Source organism: Micropterus dolomieu, linkage group LG19 (assembly GCF_021292245.1).
Source record: "Micropterus dolomieu isolate WLL.071019.BEF.003 ecotype Adirondacks linkage group LG19, ASM2129224v1, whole genome shotgun sequence".
NCBI lineage: Eukaryota > Metazoa > Chordata > Actinopteri > Centrarchiformes > Centrarchidae > Micropterus > Micropterus dolomieu.
Window position 1 is genome coordinate 24,315,061 of NC_060168.1, and position 22,121 is coordinate 24,337,181.

The following is a 22,121-nucleotide window of genomic DNA, read 5'->3' on the forward strand; positions in this document are numbered from 1 at the left end:
CACACCTTGTCATGCAGGGTCCATCCCAGGTATTTAAGACATCCATCATTCAGGAAGTCTTCAGGGTCTGTTTTCAGCCACACGCCCAACTCCTCAATACAAGCCGCCCGGATCTCAGGCAGCCGGTCCCGATAACGGTGCACAAACACACCACGGAAGGTGGCGTTCATCACAGAGGACACCTCCTCTCTGTTCTCTCGCAGCTACAACACATACAAGTGAAACACATGCATATAAACATGCACAATTAAGACTGAACAAATCAGAGGCCCTGTCACCCAAGACTCCTGTCAATGAGTTTAACCCCTTTTTTATACAGTCTGTGGTTTAGCTGGGGCAATCAGCTTTTATTACAGCAAGGACCAGTGGGTAACAATTAAAATTTTCCAATATTCAACATTTTCAAGTTTTTATAAATGACCATGGATTAAATTTGACCATTTTTTACATCAGTCTACATCATGCTAATAATCCATGTTGATCAGTGAGGGTAGGAACGATGATACTGTTATCGTGACAGATAATATCATCATGGACACAAAACATCATACAAAGGTATTACCGGTCTTAACATTAACACTTATTCCTTATTTATGGTTCCTGCCTTTATATCTCCCACAAGCAAGGAAAATGTTGTGTGTATTGTTGTCAAGAACCTATTTACATGCAAAGAATGTCTTAAATATGTATTTCAGTTTGAGTACTCTGAGCGCCTACAAAACACTGGCCGTTGGCAATACCCACTGTACCCTTTCCCAAAAAAACTAAACGAGAAAACAGCCAGCGCCTGTAAGATGTTTTTTGTAAAAGCCAATGTAAGTGGTTGTATGTCTGTGCTCATGCCAGCGTTTGTGTGTGTGTGTGTGTGTGTGTAATTGTCACCTCACTGATAGAGGCCTGCAGCTCCTCCAGTCTGTCAGCTGATCTGTCATGCGCCCTCTTGCTGTTCTCCATGTCATATCGCCGCTGGGTGGTCTGCAGTTGAACAGATACCATCACAGCTACCTCCACCAGCCCAGTCATCAACTTCATTGCTAAGAGAAAAAACATTGACAAGGCTAGACAGTACTGACAGAAGTACACATACCAAGGGGTCCATCTCAGGGGAAAACACGTGACGTTTCTAAATTAACTCTTATAAAAACAAGAATTTCTTTTGGATAAAGGCACTGCCACATTTGCCCCTTTTCACTACACATGGTTTTAATTTCAGAATAAGATTTTACCATTTTATTGAAGAAGAAAGTTGCATAAAATGGGTACAGTCACAGTCCACATTTACACATTAGAAATCCTCAACAACACTTACCTTCTTGACTGAAAACTTATTATCAACAGTATATAAACGTAAATTTTAATCCCTGATAATGTACAGAATTTACCAGCCTAATCGCATTATATATAAGCTGTTGACTTTTATTTTATGGTTTGATTGAATGAAGGAAAGAAATCACATGGATGAGCAGAGGTTTATAAAGAAAAACAAAAACAAGCTATACACGAAAAAAACAAAAGAAAATCTTTAGCAACTAAAACAGATGTCAGCTGAATGGAGCAGATTGGTCTGCCTGCCACACAAACAGGAGAATAACCTACAGTTTCATAAGCATGTAGTGCAGCTTTTCACCCCTATCAAAAACTAAAGCATGTGACTTATATGACTAAAGTGATAACCACCCAACTCAAAACTAAAATCAAAACTCCCTTGTCATATCAGTGTGTGTATACTCTATTTTATGCACTTGTATTGTCCGATGTGCTTACCAAGCAGGGTACTGGTGTGTCTGAAGGCTCTGACCTGCGAGTCCGACAGGCCGGTGAGCATGGCCAGCAGGGAGGGGAAGAGGTACTCGTCATAGATGAGGCTATTCTGACAGGAGCGCACCAGAACCCGAGCAAACTCGCAAAGGCCGGCTTTGAAACGCTTCAGCTGGGGGCCTGGAGAGCACAGAGGGTAGTCCACAGAATCCTGGAGGATGACAGGGAACAAAAGAAATGGAGAAACATCTTAAACTGTGCTGAATATAGGTATTTGAAGTAGAAGCCTGTGGTTTGTCTGCTAATGACAATTACATCAGTGGCAAAACAAAGTGATTAACTCATTAATGTGTCCATTTATCAGCATTAGGCTTTAATTAGTGTATTCCATCACACTGTTCTCCATCCTTTGGATAATAATCTCCTGGGATACAGAGGTTGATTGTCATTCTCAACAAATTTCTGCAGGATTATTAGAAGTGAGAAGGAATGACAAAAGCTGTGAACTAGATTCAAACATGCAGATCTGTACGAATAATCTTTATCTTTTAGGATTTATTGGAAAAAATCTAAACTGTCTGAACTAGTGTTTTCCTTTCCTCACCTCATTGAACTCTTTAGTTAGTGTGCTGATGATCTCGGCATTTTGCATGCTGTCAAACATCTCTCTGCTAACCACACCTGGACAAAAAAATAAAACATTAATGCAGTGTTCCACCTTATGAAAGTGAAATAAACACCTGAACATAGGTAAGCTAATGTAATAATACAATGCATTCAGTTCCATCTTTGCGTCCCAAAAATTATCATCCATTGTATAATTTCTTTTCATTTTCATTCGACTCTCATAAAATATTGATATGGTGTGCTGTCAATAGACAGAGGATGAACACAGAACTTACACATTGCATCATTACCATACCGGGAGATCAATGCTGATTGTTCCCTGAGCTGAAATTGGGAAGATAATCTCTTGAACTTTGACTTCCACCCTTTATGTGGGCTCCTTCTTAACCTCTGACCTTTGCATCCGCAGGACTGAACAATGAAGTTGATGAGCACCAGCAGCCCCGCCTCTCGGCTTCGCTTGTAGCTGTCCAGCCACTCGTCCACCACCGTCTGAAGATTGACAGGGAGATAGCATCCAATGAGAAGGCTGGGCTCAGATCAAAGGTCAGATGGATATAGTAACAGTATATCATTGAAATAAAATTCAGCCTACCATTGGCTCTTTATGTTATTCTCAATAACATATGAGGCTCAGTGTGCCCCAACTTTCTCCTCTGCTTGTATTTTCTGCTCATTTTAAATTCCAGTTTTATTCACCATCTCCTTTGCATAATCATTTTTGGCAACCACGGGAGCATTACACATATAAAGACACTTCTTTAGAACATCTGCTGTGTTCATAATAATAGTGTACCATATGTTAATTGTAATAAATTGGATATGTAGTAGAAGAGGCATGGAGTAAAATTTAGCTTAGAACTGTGAAACCTTTGTATAGCGGAGTAAAATCTGCAGATTGCCAGATTTGCTGAATGTGCTGTATAAAACTGGGCCTTTACCCAGAATCACCATCTGCATTGTGTTGCTGCTCTATACTGTAGTGACAGACTCTTTATTACTTCTCACCACACTTTTTGTCTTCCTATTGTTATGCAGTCCTTCTTTTCTAGTCTTTAACCAGAAGAGACTGGGCACGGCATGACAATTGTTGGGATGGACGCATGCTGTCAATCATTGACTACACAACCCAGTGAAAACAATCCTTCCTCTCTGTGTATCAAAGGCAATTCTGTAGCATCACATCAGTCAGCCACTGACAAAAGATGATAATCTCTCATTGTCAGCTCTTACAGTCTTGTTTCTCTTCCCATTACACATGCCTCCTTCAGCACCACCCTCCCTTCATGTGTTTATCTATTCCCCTTATGCTCACCAACATGGCGCTCTTTCCAGAGCACACAGCATCATAGAGGTCCCCTGAACTGATGCCCTGGTTCCCTTCGTTCACTCTCATCACAGGTCTAAGAGAGGCCTGCCTGGATGTCCCTCGGGAGTGCTGAAGCTGCAGCAGGGAGGGGTCTGGAGATGTGGGGATGGGGCTATCACTGGGGCTGGACGTCACTTTCAATGCAGCTTTACGCCTGGGTCTCTTGGGTGGCTTGAGATGAAAGAGAGATGGGAGGGCAGCTCAGAAGTGGATTTAAAGTGAACTGCTGTTGTCAACTGAATTAGTGATAGCCATGGCAAGAGAAGGCGTAGGCTTACAACACTGTTGCAGTTATTATTGTGAAGCCTTTTTGATCTATTGTTAAGAACTGAGAAATGATCGATAATGATGCAACTTGATTCAAAATAATACAAAATACCAAACATAGACAAGACTGTAGCCCTTTGTTAATAATTTAAATGAATAGTACATGAGAGTGAACTATTTTGAGAGAGATAGTAATAATAATACATTTACCTGAGGTCCAGACACTGCCTGTTTTCTCCGCTTTGTGGCTTTCATCGTGGCCTCATAGTCACTGCCAGGATCTGAGAAGTCATCCAACTCCTCTAGACTAATAGACATGTAAGAAAAATGTATCATGACAAATCCACAAATAATTATTACTAAGGCTAACAGGACTACAGAGCTGGGTAGGTGTCATATTAATTTTTGGATTTGATGATAATCTGAGTACACGAGTTATTAATTTGTACCCCTATTCGAAAGTTATTGTAGCATTCTGTTTTTGTGGCCAACAGCTATGTCAGTTAAAGAGGCGCTCCCAGTGTCCTTCAAACTATTATCATTATTGTATCTATTCTTTTAGTCTTTGTCCTGTCCTTTCTTTTTCATAGTTTTACTGTAAGTTGGATGTTTTTTCAGCACCTCTTCTTGACTCTTTGCTGGATAGTTTTAAACTGTAAAATATAATTTTAATGATTGCTTGAACTATCAGTACCCATCAAGAGACTGGTGTTAGTAATTAGCCTTGCTTATATGTATATGTATGTGTAACGTTATGTCCAGTCCTTATAAATAAACTAATAGACAAACTATTTATGCACACATGGTGCTTATGCAGAGCAAATAAACTATGCCAGTTTAACAACCCTACAATTTTACACTGACTTTGTGAAAAGAGTCTTTAGAGTTGGCTAAGTTACCTAAACCAGATTCAAATAACCACTTAAAAGATTAGCTGGGCTTTGCTGACATTACCTGTCCAAAACAGATTCCCCACTTGCCATGTTCAGTTAAATCATGAGATGATTTTGAACTGCAGGTCAGCTGGTCTTTGCTCACACTTTTCAGCACAGAGACAAACTGTGTGGGAAAGGAGACATCGACATTAGCTACAAGATCAAACCTAGCTAACTTATAAACCCTAGCGTTTGGTAGCTAGCTAACGTTACACTCGTTTATAGTATTTCAAACGTCCATTGTCAGACTTGTAACCATAATTCTAAACTTTTTATAATTTTGTCGACCAAAGGACACATCTGACTTTTAAAACAAATTGGACGAAATAATTGCTAACGTTATGGATCCTGGGTTACTAACGGACAAGACACGACACGATCCCGATTAAACAGACAGCGATAGCTTTAACCAGCTAACTACTACAGCGAATAATTGATAATCATCATTAGCAAACTTATTAGACAATTTGTTCATAAAAGGAAGTTACTAATCAATAAATTCCTTTCTTGAGCGGCTTGGTTTATCCGATTTCTGTCTTCATGAAGGACGACTTTCAAGGGCGCGCAAAAGTACGGTCACTGATTCTGGATGCCGATTGGCCAGCGACTCCTCAGCTCAACAGATGATTGGTCCTTCTAGGAGGGCACTTGGTGTTCATTGGTCATTCCCAACACCAGAAGTTCTGGTTTGCACAGTGCATAAATGATTACATAAATTCAAATGATTAACTTAACTATTACTGAATATATGTGATATGTGTGTAACAATACAACTGTGAAATATTTGCAGTTAATTTGTTTTACCCTCTTTATTGATATTTCGCCTATAAGCCTACATTTCTATATTTACTGGCATATTGTATCCGTGTATAATCTTTCAGTTTGTCTGCTCTGTGTGTTTGTCCAGTTTTAGGACCCTGAGGTGGTTGGCTCAGCTGCTACCCGCCCAGCCAGACTCTGCTCTGCACCCATCTCTCCCCTTTCGGCTTCCTGCACGGTCCATTGTTCTGTGTTTGATAGGCTACACCACCAGAGTCAAATTAGTTGGGGTGAAACACACAACTTCTGGCCCGAACCTTCAAATTAAAACACTCATTGCCTGAGCATCACAACTTTTTAAAAATAACCCAGAGGCATGACACATTAAGCCCTCAATTGGACATCCTAAATATATTTAAGTTATGTCCATTGTTTCCCTGTATAAGAATGATGTAAACTGCAAGATCAAACTTGGGCTGGAATAGGTGCTTAAAGCAATTTATTTCAGAATCATTTGTTTTTGAAATTCTCTTTACATCCTGACATCCCTTAATCAAATGCAGACACAAAAACATTTACATTCCAGTATATGTGGCTGTTGCAGGAGAGTAATAAGCACAGGTAATCATTTCATTTATTCAGAGCATCAGCAAGCAGCATTGGTTTCAAACCATTTATATTTAGATACATTTAGCTGACGCTTTTTATCCAAAGAATTTACAGTAGCAGAAAACCTTTCAATGCCAAAACATTCTCATGGCTCCAATTAGCCTGCCAGTTTTTACTTAACATACACCTCTGTCCCTTTGAAAAGTCTAATGCAGCACATTTAAACAATGACAAATCTTCTGAAACTTTGTTAAAATGTCTTCGCATACTTAAAAATAAGTGCTGTTAGACTTTTAACCAAGGCAGTGATCCAGGAAAAATCCACGTGTGTCATTGATGTAAATATTGACACAGGTCATCTAACCTAGCTCCATGACCATGTTCAGGCACTCTGAACACAGCATACCCTTCTGGACCTTCCTGTGCCACAACTGCACTTAGTCTTGATCTGAAACTCATTATATGAGTATAACCCAGGCTGTTATAGTAGCCTACATCTGTCCCTTTAGCCACAAATTCTGTTCTACTAAAATGCAAACTATTTCAACATGATATAAGAACATATTTTGTTGGAGGCTGTTGTCATTTATGGTTGATCCTAGAAAAGGCAGAAATGAACAGTACATAAAAAAAAAAAAAAAAAATATGGAGACACAGCCTTTTCTAAATTATCCAGCACTACTCATTCATATCTTGTATCTGTATTTTTTATTCTCTTGTCTAATCAGTTTTCATTCAATTTCAGCAAAATTGTATCTGTCATTTTATTTTACTCTAGTACTTGAGGAAAAAAAAATGCTACAGCCTATAAATAAACTCGCCTTTTATTTTATTTTGAAAACAGTCACTTTTCCGGTATTCTCCTGCCAACTCCTGTGAACTTGACGCAGTTTGGCTGTTGGATGAGGGACGGGAGTGCCCCATTCACACTCCCTTTACATCTACGTACAACAGCGGATTTCCCTGAAAAGATAAATTAACTGGACACGGTCTATAGAAACATAGATGCGATAGGTCTGTAGAAACCAGCCCGAATGCATCTGGTCGTTGCACTTATCGAGGAAAACTATGACTGTTTTAAACGATTGACGATTTGGGATACTGTTACTCTTATTACTTTAGCGTGCCTCTAAACCGGCCATTCATTCATTTATTTATAAGGTGCTGCGCCCGTCTGGTTTTAGATCTACCCGCCCTCTCCCCTGCTGTCTTCTTCCGAGTCCTGCGGTGAGGATGGATACCCGGTTACCTTTCCCCAGGTACCCGTTGCTTGTGCTGCTCTGCACGGTCTGTGCACTGTCGGAGACCCGGAGCCCAGTGGCTGCTGCGGGGAGGAGCTGCGCCGACACCCGGCAGGTGTACGCGGAGAAGGGCTACAGCACAGGCACCGCGCCGCTGACTCAAATCTCCGGTAAGATATGGACATGGATCTGCGGTGGGGATAAACTACACACAAATAGACAGTTTTTGGGACTCGTACAGAATAGTCCCACCGCCTCATATTAATAGGCTAAATGTGTAGCCTACGTTATTAAAGCTTTTAATACAATTTAAGATGCACGTCGTACCAGCCTACGTCACAATACTGTAGTTTGTTTCAACAGGGATAAAAATACGACGCTGCAGAATAAGGTGACTTTAAACTCTCTGCTCACCACCACAGACATTCCTAATAGTTATGGGAACAATAGTAATATAATAGTAGAAAAATGCTCTTAAATACCAAACACTATAGGGAAGTGATATCTTGAAAGTGCAAGGTAGCTTTAAAAAAACTCATTAATAAGCACCGGAGACACAATATAGGAATATCATGGTAAGTTTTTCCTCCAGAGAAATAATGCGGCGTGGTTTTAAATAAATTACACCCGCCCCCTCCTCCCCTTGCTGTTTAAATAGGCTGATTACGGGGATGAGCAAATTGCCAACACCGGTGCAACAAAGAACCTCGCCCCTAATTAGTCTTTGCTTACTGGCCCGCTGTGAAATCCCTGCATATACCCATAGGCTCTGTTCACTGGTGATAATCTTATCTGCTGAATGAGAAGATATAATGTGGATTACAAACAGCTGGATTTTGGATAATTTGTTTTGGTGAGCAAGTAAGACAGAGGAAAGAGGGGAGGAGATTTTAGGTGGACATCTGTTTAAATGTGTAATTGTCTGAAAAAGTGAGGGAGTAAATGATGGAGCACTTGAGTGACTGAAAATGTAGCCTACTTCTTGGAGGTTCAGCTTTGCATGTAAATCAGTTAGAGAGAGAGAGAGAGAGAGAGAGAGAGAGAGAGTGTGTGTGTGTTACTCCCAGACAGACCTGGAGCTTCCTCTAAAAACATTTTTGAGTATGTTTGCAAAATTGCAGACCATGCTGTTCTTTAGTGTATGTAATTTACTTCTGTGAGTGAGTCACTGAGACAACTGCAATATTGTGTGTGTGTGTGTGTGTGTTGGGCTATCACTGCCTGAGTCTTGGCTCACTGTCCCGTGGGCCAGGGGAGCAGATGGCCGGGAGAGTGAAGGATGAAGAGAGGCAGTTTAGAAATGGAAATAGAGGGATGAGAGATGGCTAATAGTGAGACACACGCAGAGAAAGAGAACAAAAGAGGCAGAGAGGAACATCAGTGAGGGTGGAATGGGGAGTGAGACTGACCACTGTATTAACAGCCGTAATATTCATGTAAGATGTAAAATCATGGAAACAAAGAATTCAAACATTCCCCACATTCAGAGTGCTGTGTTTTTTTCCCCCTCTCTTCCCTGGTTGTCGTTTGCATATCATTACCTCTGACATATCAAAGAAGACCCAACCTGAGCTGACAAAGAAAGACAGATTGAAGCTGAATAATTCATGCAGGGAAATTACAATTTATTATCACAATGTTATTTTTGATAAGATTTCCCCACAGTAACTGAACAGACAGAAATTGACATTTTGACAAAAACATCTGCTTTGACCTGATAATAGACCTATGGCAAATAAGTCTTGGTTTTTGTTGAGGTAATAATAACTTTCAAGCCACATAAGTTTCTAAACATGTGATCGATCCTAACCGTTCTTTCTCTTCTGGCCTGGTTTTACCTTTGGTCTTCCAGGTGAGCACCTGCGGCTGTGTCCTCAAGACTACACCTGCTGCTCCAGTCAGATGGAGGAGACACTGGCTCTTCAGAGCGAGAGGGACTTCGTCAAAGCTGTGGAAGAGAACAGCCAGTTCCTTTTGACTACTTTTACCCAGAGACACCGCAGGTTTGATGGTGAGAGGCTGACACAGAGGCTTGTACAGTTTCTAATCCTCTTTAATGGCTGCATTATCTGCTTTGAAAATGGTTCAAAATTGAAACATTTGTAAGAAGAAAACTCTGCTTTTCCTCTTCTCACATACCCTATCTTCCGAGTTAGTGGCGATGAATGACAGCTGATTAAAAACTTATTTAGGATCTCCGACTGCACAGTTCCTCTCAGATGGTTAAAAATCTAAGCCTCAAAATTGACTTTAGAAGCTGGCAGCACAGCAATGCATACATACTGCAGAGATCCTAGCATGGTTCTTATTTATGATTAATCAACACACAAGAACTGCTTAAATTAAAGTGGTACTCCAGCAATATTAGTGCATGTTGGGGAACAGGTTATAAATTAATAATATAATAATGTTCAGAATTGAAGCAGCAAAAGTATATAGACCCTGACTTTAAGTCCAGTGGATGAGTTAAGCTCTATAAACACTGGATTCTGCATTTCCCATAATGCTCGATTGCATTTTTAATTGGACCCTTTCTGCCGGATAAATGACTCCTTAAGTTTATAATGGTCTGTATTAAAAATGCTCCCATTTTTAATACAGACCGTTATAAACTTGTAATCGCTAGCTGAGGTAACCCTGATGACATCACTATGAAATAATCTCCACAGACTTTTGAGCGCTCCCTCCGGAGCCACAGAAGACATTATTACAGCTTAAACAACTATTTTCACAGACAGAGTAGGACTAAACATGGCCCGTAAACTGACCTTCATGTATAAAAATTGGTGGAGTGCCCTTAAAAAAATGGTCAGCGTGGGAAACCTTCCTAGACAGCTTTAGTGACTGCATTTCAGAGAATTCAGCCCACGCTGTCTCAATTCTGTATGTATGGCTGCAGGTTTGTAGCAACCAGCTGAATTTACACTTTCTCCTCCTACATGCTGTGGACTGCTATCACCTTCCCTCTTCATTTTTTTTATATAATGTAAGTGATGAATCATTTAAAGACGCTGAAGGAAGACTGGGAGACTGGGAGACTGCATATGAGTCCTAAAGTCCTAAATAGAGTACATGTTGTTACATTCATTTACCAGGGTGCAGGATCTCATGTAACTGTCCCTATGAGCTGTTAATCGTAGAGGCGAGGGGGTGAAGGAGCACCTACATATGTAGAAACCTAGGTAAGCTATTGGAAGGAAAGAAGGTGTTTGACAGATTAATAACTCATATATATATTTTCCTGTCTCTGTGCAGAGTTCTTCAGAGAGCTTATAGACCTGTCAGAGAAGTCTATGAACCAGATGTTTACGAAGACCTACGGCCGGCTCTTCACCCAAAACGCACACGTCTTCCAGGAGCTGTTTGTGGAGCTGCGCAGATATTATTCTGGTTAGTTCAATCACTTTATCCACCTCATCTCAATCTTATGCATTAAGGTCTAATGTTCTTTGTCAAGTAATACCAGTGCTATATAAAACAATTAAATCAGTGGCATCCATGTGGTTTAGTGGTCTAAGACACATAACATTCTGGCTGGTGACCCCCATGTTTCCTGTCTCTCTCTACTCTCAACTTTCAAAGAATGCAAAATGCACAAACAATCTGAATCCAAACAAAAGTATTCAGTCAAGCGACCTGACCGTTGTCTACATCCTCTATCACCACCATAAGGAATAATTAAATGCAGGGAAGTGTTTAAGAACCCTGTTTGGCAGTAGTCTGGTTGGTAAAAATGGTTAAGTAGTCCGGTTAAGAGCTGTGATAATTCCGTGTTGCACTGGCAGTAAAGCATAGTTTTATCAGTCCAAATGCCTGGATGTGGTAAATCCACAGCCCCTCTAGACAGCAGGTTGAAGGCAGTATTGTCTTTTCGGGAGAACTCAACTCAATGCCAAGGAGAACTGGAGAAAAAATAGAGAGAGAACTGGAATCCCACGGATGACTGTTTCTATTTCTGTTCTGCATCGCTCGTTTTGGCATGACAGTAGCTCACTGGCGAGTCTATCTACAAGCTGTTGCTGCTTAGTCAACCTCTTTTTGTCTGCCAAACACCATGTATGGCTAATTTGAGGCTGTATAGTAGACTGCAGATTGGAGAGTCACATATTCAGAACTGTCTGGCACTGAACACAATGTATTATGCAAGTTTACCAGACAATATAGACATTAAAGGAATAAAAAACATTTTTGTTTTTAAAAAGTGTCAGTACATTTTTACTTTATTTGATTTGACAATATTCTGTGGTAACTTGCTCCAAGGAGTGCAGTACTATGGTGCACCCAAATCACCCAAAAAAGAAAATTCAAAATGTGCAGGACTGTTGGTACAGTAGGACTACTAAATGTGGTTAGTACCCACAGTTAACTACATCTCAGCCTTTTCCCAAACTACACAAGTTAACTTCAAGTTATCTTTTAATGGCATCAACAAGGAATTTAATGGAATATCCAAAACTATGTCCATCAAAGTTCTCCGAAGAGCTTGTGCATTGTGCTTACCCAACAATTACACTGTATAACAAAAGTCAGGTTAATTTGTCTCATTGTTATCTCAGGCAGGTGGCACTGCATGCTGGAGCAGTAAGGGCTAACGCACCACGTGTTTGGTGGGTTTACAAGCATAAGTTCACATGACAGTGAACAGATACAGCTAATCGTTTAGTTTGGGGTGAACTATCTCTCCAACCTGCCCCAATGATCATCACAGTAGTACACTGCATAGGGATGAGTATTCAGCACCCACTCTGCTGAAATGCTCCCTAATATGATGCTCTCTCTTTCAGAAACCCCCTCAGGAACATGATTTTTGTCAATTACTGATGCTGTGCGCTTACAGTTGCTTTTGTGTCCTCAGGGGGCACTGTTAGTCTGTCAGAGGTTCTCTCAGACTTCTGGTCCAGACTGGTGGAGCGAGTCTTCTCTCTGATTAATCCCCAGTATCAGTTTAGTGAGGACTACCTGGAGTGCGTCAGCAAACACGCTGAACAGCTGCAGCCATTTGGGGATGTGCCCCGCAAACTGCGCGTACAAGTATGTGTCTTGTGATGAAATGTTAACATGGATAAAGAAATGACTTTGATGCAGATTGATAATGATCAATTAACTAATCTTATTGTGTTTGATTTCCTTTTAAATTCAGGTATCAAGGGCTTTTATTGCAGCCAGAGCACTATCTCAGGGCTTGGCTACTGGTCGGGATATTGTTAACAAAGCAACAAAGGTGAGTTGCTCCTGTTGTCTGTTCTGCTGTTAAAAATCTTGCCAATGCAGTTTTGTGTAAACAATTATACCCTTTCCAGCCTAAATCTAAAAGTCATACAAGTGTTTTTTTTTATGATATGCAGTATATCTCTATATAACCATTCTCAAACCAAAGTTGGTGAGGGCTTCACAACCAAGACACATAAAAGCCTGTAGATTCACCATATTAGTCCAGTCAATATTATGAAGTTAGTTAATAGTAGACGGTACATCTGAAAAACCCGGAGTCTGTAACTAGCAACGGGTGAACTCCTTTATTCAGTAAAAGTTGGACTCAATTTAATCTAGTCCTGCAGCTAAAAATTTTCCTTATCGATTATTTTCAGATGAATTGTTTTGTCTATAGAATGCCAGAAGGTAGTGAAAAATGCCTATTTTAATTTCCCAGAGGCCAAGGTGACATATTCAGATAGCTAACAGTCAAAAACCCAAATATATTTAAAACAAACAAACAGTTTACTATCATATATGACAAAGAAAAGAATCAAATCCTCACGTCTGAGAAGCTGGAACAAGCAAATATTTGGCATTTTTGCTTAAAAAATTATTATTTAATCATCAGTTGCAGATTCATTTTCTGTCTATTGACTAATTGATTTATCAACTAATCATTTCAGCTCTACATTTGTCAACAGTGGATGCCAAACATATGAAGTCCCTTATGTAAAGTTAATACTACTAATGTTGTATTTATTCTTCTTCTGCCCCTGACTCTTCGACCTGATGCTTTGTTTTTCAGTTGACTGCAGATTCAGAGTGTGTGCGTGGCCTGATGCGTCAGTGGTACTGCCCGCTGTGTCGAGGCATGCCCTCCCTGCGGCCCTGCCACTCCCTGTGCCTTAACGTGATGAAGGGCTGCTTAGCCAATCAGGCCGACCTAGACACAGAATGGAACAATTTCATTGGTGGGTAGGATGAACAATACATCCTTACATACTGTTGTTCTTTAAATTGAGCATATCTAAAAGTAGACTCCTTTTACTGCTGCAGGCGTCACTAATTTACTTTTGCTTCCTGTCCCCCTAATGAATTCCCCCTCCATTAATTATTCATGCTTCCCTGCTCCTTCACTAAATGTGTCCCCTTTTATCAAAGCCATACATAACTTCCTTTTAGTTCTTTTCACATGCAGTGTTTTACATTTACCTTTCATCCATCCATCTGTACTGCACCCGAGCTCATGTTACGCTCATGTACCCTTTTCGCCAACCACCGTTCTCTTCCTTATTTTTCAGTTCTCTTTGTGATGTTGGCACTCTTTCTAATCTTACAGCCCTGTAACCTGAACACCTCATTCACAGATATAAAGCCTTACCTTGTATGTCAGTGAGAGGTTCCAGACACAAGGAACTATTGTCTTTATGTTTATCAGGGTCTAGAATAGACCAGTGTTTTTTCTGTGCCTGTAATACCAGACAATGAGAACTTGGTTGAATGTAGTCATAGCAAACTTTATCACCTTTCCATCTCTATTTCTGTATCTCCCTTCTCTCCTCTATCAGATGCTCTGTACCAGGTTTCAGAGAAGTTGGAGGGGCCGTTCAACATGGAGCTTGCAGCCGACTCCATCTCCGTAAAGGTTTCAGAGGCCATCATGCACATGCAGGAAAACAGTGTCAGCATCTCAACTAAGGCAAGGAAGAGGGCACAAGTAGATGAGTGTGGAAATAAAATGGACATTAATGTATTTTTTTTTTATTAGTTTACATGGATTTTGCAGACTAGCGGTTCCTCCACAAAAACAGTGCACTCCGAGTATTTATGAACCTTTTGTGAGTGCGTCAAGATAATCTACAGTCACAATTACAAGTCAAAGCTATAACCTTGAATACTGTTTAATTTTAATCTTCTTAATGATATTGCATGCAGTTAAAAATTACAGGAATTATACACAGAGAGCATGACAGCCTAACAGTATGATTAAAACATGGCAGGCGTCCCAGCAGCTAATCCACCAGAGGGACACCCACATCTTGTTAGAAACTACCCCCGTTTTGTGGTAGCACGCTTCAAGGAATATGCAGCTCTTTCCTTCACAGCTCAGCTTTATGTTTCTTCTGTGATTGTGGAGGTTAGGGAGAACCATTTTAAAATTATATATTATTATATTGCAAGTTTCTAGTTCAATTGCAACATTTTTAGGTGTACACTCTGGTCTTCTTTGCCAGGTTATGAATTGGAAACCTCTTCCTCATTTGCCATATTACCAATAAGGTTAGCTTAAAAAAACAGCCACTAATTGTGTAGCAGCCTAGTTATAACTTAAATTATTACTAAGTTGTGATTTATACATTACTAAAATAAAAGTGGTTGCAACACAGAGATAAGTTACAAGATAACTCTAAGTAACTACTAAATAGTTACACATGCCCCCAGTAAATCAAGTATAGACCTAATTTATTGATCCTATATTTCAGTATCTTGCTTATTACGATGTGCTACGATGCTAAGTGGCTCATGCCAGCCCCAGACTCTCAAAAAGAGCAATGATTGCTTTGTTGAACTGTTCTTGGGGTACTTTAAATGAAGAAGATCATTACATGACAGTTTGAAAGAGAGTGAGTGCAACAAAAAAAGTCAAATCAGACTCTGTCCCACAGACTAGAGAATATCTGTGAAAGAATGCCCATGTGCCCTTAAATGATCAGATAGCAGTGGAAAACCTGTAATGAAAATTATGCTTTATTAAAATGATAAAAATGCTTGTTACTAAGCTGTTTACACTGGGACTGGTTTGATGTTGTTTACATCAGGTGTTCCAAGGTTGTGGAAGTCCCAGGCCAGCTCCAGGACGGTCCAAACGCTCACCCAAAGAGTCAGGGGGCAACAGGAGGCCCTTCCGCACCTACAGCCCAGAAGAGAAACCCACCACTGCTGCAGGCACTAACCTGGACCGACTGGTAAGGAAGAAACCATATTACCATGGAAACATGGAAACCATTCCATACCCTGTGGAAACTGGGTTAAGTAGCTACTCATCCATTGATATTATTTAAAATGGTTAATTAAAAACAGTTTAAACCTGCATTAATGGATGTTTTGGCCACAAATGGAGGGAGCAAAATAAAGTAAACACAACATTGACATATTATTATCTTATAAAGTTGGTGTGTTGAACTTGTTAGCAAATAGTGGCTATTACATATCCAACAGACAAAAACCAACATTAGCATTCATTTAAAATGTTTCTGGCCCATTGGTGAATTTATTATGTTCATCAGCTAGTCGCCTTTTTGTGCTGGGCAGGTAACATACAGTGGGTTTTTAAAGCTTTTTCATGTCAGACAACAACGGGAGCAATTAGAGAGAACCAAGACATTAAAATTGCCAGACAACCAAAACAATGAGCTGAAAGATACTAAAACACCCTGTAAAGCTGAAGGAAACTGCAGTCGGACTGTAATTATCTGTGGGTTCCTCACCACGAGCCACTCTTTTCACATCACACATGGTAATTTCATCCATGGCTTAGATAGAAATATTGATTAGTGTAGCTTTAAGTACTCATGTACTAAAATGCTTTTTATATGGAGGTCATCATTTTGGGTTGTGATTTCAATATATTATATTGAAACTGAAATTATATGTCTTAAAAGTTTGCATTGTGCATGCACCAGGATTCAGACATAGCAACTAAGCAGAAAGCAATGAGAGGATGAACAACAGTAGAATAAGTCTAAGCTTGTGTGCAGTGGTCAGAGCCCAGACAGTATTCCTGTGACCACAGTGGGTTTGCAAGATGGAAGGGCTGGAAAATAAATCCAACCAAGAGCAGAGGAGAGAGAAAGAGCATAGTGGGTATCTATTTATAAAAAATGAAAGAGATATGGGTTAGAGCTGACCCAGAAACTGTGTCATATCAGTTTTTGACTTTGCCCAACGTCAGCACTGCAGCTTCAATATGCTTCCTCCAGCCAGCCATACCAAAAAAGGATGCTTTAAAACCAGGTCTGAGTCATAACCAATTTCTTTACGCCTCCGTGCAGGTTACCGAGCTGAAGGAACGACTGCGGCCCATGCGTGGCTTCTGGGTGTCCCTCCCACACACCATCTGCAACGATGAGAAGATGGCTACCGACGTCACTAATGAGGACCGCTGCTGGAACGGGCAGACCCGAGGGAGGTAAGTGAGATCAGAGTGGAGGGGTGGAGGGGTGGAGGGAGGGGTTCGGTAGAAGTGGAGGAGGAGTGAGTGCAGCGGTGGCAGGGATGCAACAGATGGGAACGGAGTTTATTTAATTTTGCCACCACCAGTCACCCACATGATCTCTGCGTGGGTCTGCTTGCTTTTATGCACACAGATACAGCATGACACCATGTATTGAGGCTTATTTAGAGAGTGTGTGTGTGTGTGTGTGTGTGTGTGTGTGGACAGGAAAAGCAAGTCTACTTATGAATGATTGTGTGTCTGTGATGTTCCAGCTGCATTAGGCAACAGTTAGGTACACCCACCTTAGCAGCTTTAATCACAAAATGTTACTGCAGCTAAACATGTGCTAGTATAAAATAATGTCAAATGACCAAAATAACACATCTATTACAATTGTTCAATGCTAAAATCAGAGTACTCAAATAAATTAATTATCAGCACTTCATATTATAAAACTTGGTAAAAATGTTTTGGGGACATTCCAATATGTAGTTTTTAGTAGATATGGTGGTACTTGTTCTGTAGATATGGTACAACATTGTTTCTACTTAAAAACAGTCAGTCCTCCAACAACCAACCAAAAAGGCTATAAATTTAAAAACAAGACAAAGAGTCTACAGCCAAACTAGCGACACTGTGAGGCTGCACTGCAGTACTCTCAGCTAAATGCTAACATCAGCATGCTAACATGCTCAAAATGACAATGACAACATGCTGGTGCTAAGCAAATACAATGTTTAGTGTTACTTAACATTAAATATAAAGTACATCTGAGGCTGATGGGAATGTCAAACCTAAAAATCTCATTTCGCCGCCAGAGGAAAAGTCAGGGGATAACCAAAGCCAGTGGGATTCATTTTCTGTGGGCCATAAACGTCAAAATGTTATGGCAACCCATTCAACTGTTGCTGAGATATTTCAGTGTGGATCAAAGTGTTGACCCACCAGCATCTCTAGAGTTGTGCTGTTTGCATATAGGCCTAAAAAATGGCAGGCAGTTCAAGAAATCCATATTTGTTTACAAAAGGCTATCATGTTGTTTAAACTTAGATTGGCAGAGAGTGAGTTGCTTCCCCTCATGCAGTGATGATGGTTATTGCAAAAATATAGTATGTAAACTTGTGGTGGTGTGATACTCATTAATTTTGCCTCGAGTTTCACTTCCCTTGCTGCCATTTGAAGCCACACTGAGGGAAGTTTCCTAGTGCTGCTTTGAAAAGGTGTGTGTGTGTGTGTGTGTGTGTGTGTGTGTGTGTGTGTGTGTGTGTGTGTGTGTGTGTGTGCGTGTGTGTGTGTGTGTGTGTGTGTGTGTGTGTGTACATGAACGCCTCTTTGTGTGCACACTCAGGTACCTCCCGGATGTGACAGGCGACGGTCTGGTCAGCCAGATCAACAACCCCGAGGTGGAAGTGGATATTGCCAAGCCAGATGTGAGGACCAGACAGCTGATCATGGAGCTGAGGGTGGTGACCAACAAACTGAGACACGCTCAGAGTGGACACGACATGGACTTCATGGACAGTGAGTGTTCCTGGCAGTCATTCTATATATTTGTGTATGTATATCCTAAAAGGAGTATTAAGTGATACAGCCTTCTGTATGTGTACTTTGTAACACCACTGATAGATAATTGACCCTAACTATTTACCTCCATCAGTCAGAAGGCTTATTCTTTGTTCCAGGTGAGGAGGGGAGTGGCTCAGGGGGAGGAGATCACGGCGAAAGGTACAATGATGATTGGCCAGGCTATGGGCCTAATGCCCCCACCTACAACAAACCTCCTCATAACCCTGCCTCCAACCCCCCAAAGCCGCCTCGAGGCCGAGAAAGAAATGGGTCCAAGTGGAACAGAAACAACGGCCATGGAAGGGTCAGATCTAAAACCAGCCAGCTCACTTTCTCCCTGGTTCCTTTGTTAGCTTTGCCCTTCATGGTCACTGTTGCCCCCATGTGGAGATAGCTCGTTATTATATTCTGGAGGTTGAGGTTTTCTGTCATGCTGGAGTCTCAAGCACATTGTGAGGGGGGGGAAAAAACAAAAAACAAAAATTTCATTCCATTTGGTTACACCAGCAGAAAAAGACAAAACAGGCTAATTTCGCAATAATCAAAAACCTGTTTACACCACAAAATAAATAAGTTAAAGTGAATATTTTTCCTACTTCCCACACCACAAAATAGGCATTGATGATTATTAACAAATTTTCATTAATAAGTAATGCTAGTTTTTTAGTGCCATTAGTCAGATGTTTGGCCGGTTGGGGTCCTGATGCTGAATGGTGTGCAATGAGCATATAGGCCTTGGGGGATGAAAGAGAAACAAAGTACTACAACAGCAAATGAATTAGCAGCATTTGGGGGATGAAGTTTGTGGTCTCATGGTTTGGTGGTCTGTGAGATGGAGAGTCGTGCCAGTCAATTAACGTGTAGTTTCAGTGAGCAGTGAGTTTGTTTGCTGCCTTTCTCTTTGAATTAAGTTAATTTATTTAATTGTATCCTGATTTTAATTCAATTGTGATTTGGCTTATTTTTTATCCTGTGGAGTTAGGCGAGCAAATTAAATGTTACTAATTAAACTTCCATATTTTGGCTTGGAGATTAAAAAAAGTCAACACTAATGACTCTTGAAACCAAACAAGGGGCTTACTTTGATTGTACCTAAAAGCTCAAATTAATTTGCAGTTACTTGTGATGACGAGGGGTTACTTAATGTAATATATTGATGTTTTTAATTTATTTGTAATATAATGTCATTGTTATTATTGTTATGATTTTTTTAAGGCAAGAGGTTGAGTGTTTCTCTCTTATAAAAGAAGTAATTGTCTTAACTTTCTCTGGTATAAAAGGGGGAGGGGGGGAGGAAAAATCAAGTTGTATTTACTTTTTGCAAACCAGCCATTTAAAAATATTGTCTGATCAAAACAAATGAATTATCAAACAGTATTTTTTCTGGTGTTTTTAGCCTTAACAAGAGATTGTTAGGGAGCGCAATGTGTGTTTGTATGATGGTTTTATGTTGTTGTTGTATATTTTGGATCCACGGTTCTAAAGATGTTGGGATGTTTTTTAATGCTGCTCTTTTCTACATATTTTTCCTAAAAGCAACAAAAAAATGATAAAAACAGTGAGTGAGCTAATGATGTGATGTAAAATTGGATTGAATGCTGACTAAAAGACAGATGCTGTCAAGAGCTGAGGGATGGTGGCTCTTACCTTTTGTATGTTGAATGTGTTTTGACGAAGATAAAATCAAAGGCTATTCAAGAAGGAAAAACAAAACTTGTGAGTAGTGGTCATCAATGGACAAAGGATGAAAAGAGTGAAGGATTAGTATGACATTTTGGGAAATCCACTTAAGTCACTTTATTGCTGAGAGTTAGATGAGATGATTGATACCACTCATGTCTGTATGATAAATATGAAGCTATAGCCAGTAGCTGATCAGTTACCATAGCATAAAGAATGGAAATGGGGGGGCTCTATCCAAATGTATCAATCTGCCTACCAGCACCTTTTAAAAGCTCACTAATTAACACATTGTGACACAAATGACATTGTCGTGGGATAATGTGTGGACTATTTCTTGGCTGGGAGCAGTTGCCAAGTCACCAGCAGAGACTCCAGAAAGTTCCTGGTCTTAGCCAAGAAATAGTCACAACAAATAAAACGGCTAATTTAATTTTCATACTTTTTGTACATTTTGTTTTTGTACAAACTAAACAAACAAGATATGTGTTAATTGGTGAGCTTCAGAGATGCTGGATGCCAGGTTATGTTGTCTTTGAACAGAACTAGGCTAGCCTTTTCCCCGTTTCCATGTTCTGTTAAGCTATGCTAATCAGGCGCTAGCTCCACTTGCAACTCTTGGCAAGAAAGTAAATAAAAATATTTCTCAAAATGTTGAACTTTTTCTTAAAGGCGACGGAAGTTGATTGATAGGATCCCAAAAAAGAACAGAGATACAGAGAATACAATATGAATGTATAGATGCTGTGAAATGACACTTTTCTGTTGAGTGAAATTCACTTGGTTCTAACAGAAGTACACTTCTAGAGAAATGGGCAGTTGCACCTGTACAAAAAAAATGGCAAGAGAAGGGTTTCATTCTAAAATTTTGTCTAAAGTATTTACATTACTACTTTTAATTACATGGCATACGACAAAGATGATTTTATCCTCTAAAACAACACTCCTTTTATAAAGAGTAGGTAAAAGATTTATAAAGTTTGGTGTTAATATTGGTGAGTGATTCATGCCAGCAATCTAATAGTTAATCATTTGTATGTCACTTTAAATTTTGGCATGAAACCTTTCAAAATCAGTAGGGGCCATGTAAAAGACTTCAACACAAACACAGTATTATGTTGCACAACTGCAAATGGAAACAAACAGTATTTCACAGTATTTCTAATGCAACAGTATTGTAATCATATGTGCTTTCGATTATCAGCAGTCACAATAGGATGTGGTGACTGTAATCTTTCCAGTGAATTTCAGTTAAATTGTTCTTTACCGCAACCTCCCAATCATTCCCACTACTCGCACATTCCTTTATGGTGAAAATATAGCACAACTTTTTTCATGTTGTTGTAACAGTTTTTTGGAATCAAACGAGTGATATTTTCTGCTTCATTAAAAAAAGTCAAGACAAGTACTGTATGTTGTTTGCTTTATTTTTATTTTTACAAAGCAGCAAAAAACATGCAACTTAAAAAAAAACGGTATCTGCATTTCAGTTATACGTTTTATTTAAAGTACAAACGGTTAAAATATATATATATATATATATATATATATATATATATATATATATATAGAGAGAGAGATATCTATCTATCTATATATATATATACAGTGAGGAAAATAAGTATTTGAACACCCTGCTATTTTGCAAGTTCTCCCACTTAGAAATCATGGAGGGGTCTGAAATTGTCATCGTAGGTGCATGTCCACTGTGAGAGACATAATCTAAAAAAAAAATATCCAGAAATCACAATGTATGATTTTTTAACTATTTATTTGTATGATACAGCTGCAAATAAGTATTTGAACACCTGTCTATCAGCTAGAATTCTGACTCTCAAAGACCTGTTAGTCTGCCTTCAAAATGTCCACCTCCACTCCATTTATTATCCTAAATTAGA

At 39.7% G+C, this 22,121-nt stretch overlaps 2 protein-coding genes and 1 long non-coding RNA gene across 9 annotated transcripts in view; 1 reads left to right on the forward strand and 2 right to left on the reverse strand.

Annotated features, from left to right (window-relative positions):
• Positions 1–5,592, reverse strand: part of LOC123957130 (cohesin subunit SA-2) — a 23,485-nt gene extending 17,893 nt beyond the window's left edge. Inside the window, exons 1-9 of one of the 4 annotated variants that reach the window (XM_046029716.1) lie at positions 5,459–5,592; positions 4,976–5,080; positions 4,232–4,328; positions 3,701–3,925; positions 2,781–2,877; positions 2,363–2,439; positions 1,765–1,969; positions 883–1,034; positions 6–203 (exon numbers count right to left, since the gene is read on the reverse strand). In XM_046029716.1, coding sequence (XP_045885672.1) covers positions 6–203; positions 883–1,034; positions 1,765–1,969; positions 2,363–2,439; positions 2,781–2,877; positions 3,701–3,925; positions 4,232–4,328; positions 4,976–5,004 — 1,080 coding nt within the window. In that variant the 5' untranslated portion in view covers positions 5,005–5,080; positions 5,459–5,592. The other 3 variants (XM_046029718.1, XM_046029715.1, XM_046029717.1) reach the window with 3 other exon arrangements.
• Positions 5,593–6,186: 594 nt separating this feature from the next.
• Positions 6,187–8,164, reverse strand: LOC123957134. Its single transcript, XR_006821740.1, has 2 exons — positions 7,893–8,164; positions 6,187–7,770 (listed from the first exon to the last, which is right to left on the reverse strand). It is a non-coding gene; the product is annotated as an uncharacterized LOC123957134 (long non-coding RNA).
• On the forward strand, positions 7,200–21,628 carry gpc2 (glypican 2). Of its 4 annotated transcripts, none has more exons than XM_046029721.1 (11): positions 7,200–7,735; positions 9,418–9,576; positions 10,821–10,955; positions 12,421–12,596; positions 12,706–12,786; positions 13,567–13,732; positions 14,330–14,460; positions 15,581–15,727; positions 16,814–16,950; positions 18,326–18,498; positions 18,660–21,628. In XM_046029721.1, exons 1-11 carry the CDS (start codon positions 7,558–7,560, stop codon positions 18,935–18,937), a joined length of 1,761 nt encoding a protein of 586 aa, XP_045885677.1. In that variant the 5' UTR covers positions 7,200–7,557; the 3' UTR covers positions 18,938–21,628. The 4 variants fall into 4 exon arrangements, with proteins under 4 accessions (XP_045885677.1, XP_045885678.1, XP_045885679.1 ...); XM_046029722.1 differs by lacking the exon at positions 7,200–7,735 and adding an exon at positions 8,288–8,418; XM_046029723.1 differs by lacking the exon at positions 7,200–7,735 and adding an exon at positions 8,293–8,426.
• The last annotated feature ends 493 nt before the right edge of the window (positions 21,629–22,121 follow it).

Coding starts and splice junctions, on each gene's coding strand:
- gpc2 (XM_046029721.1), top strand. CDS start 7,558: ATGGATACCCGGTTACCTTTCCCCAGGTACCCGTTGCTTGTGCTGCTC. Junction 12,597..12,705: donor CCCGCAAACTGCGCGTACAA/GTATGTGTCTTG, acceptor TTTTAAATTCAG/GTATCAAGGGCTTTTATTGC. Junction 15,728..16,813: donor GCACTAACCTGGACCGACTG/GTAAGGAAGAAA, acceptor GCCTCCGTGCAG/GTTACCGAGCTGAAGGAACG.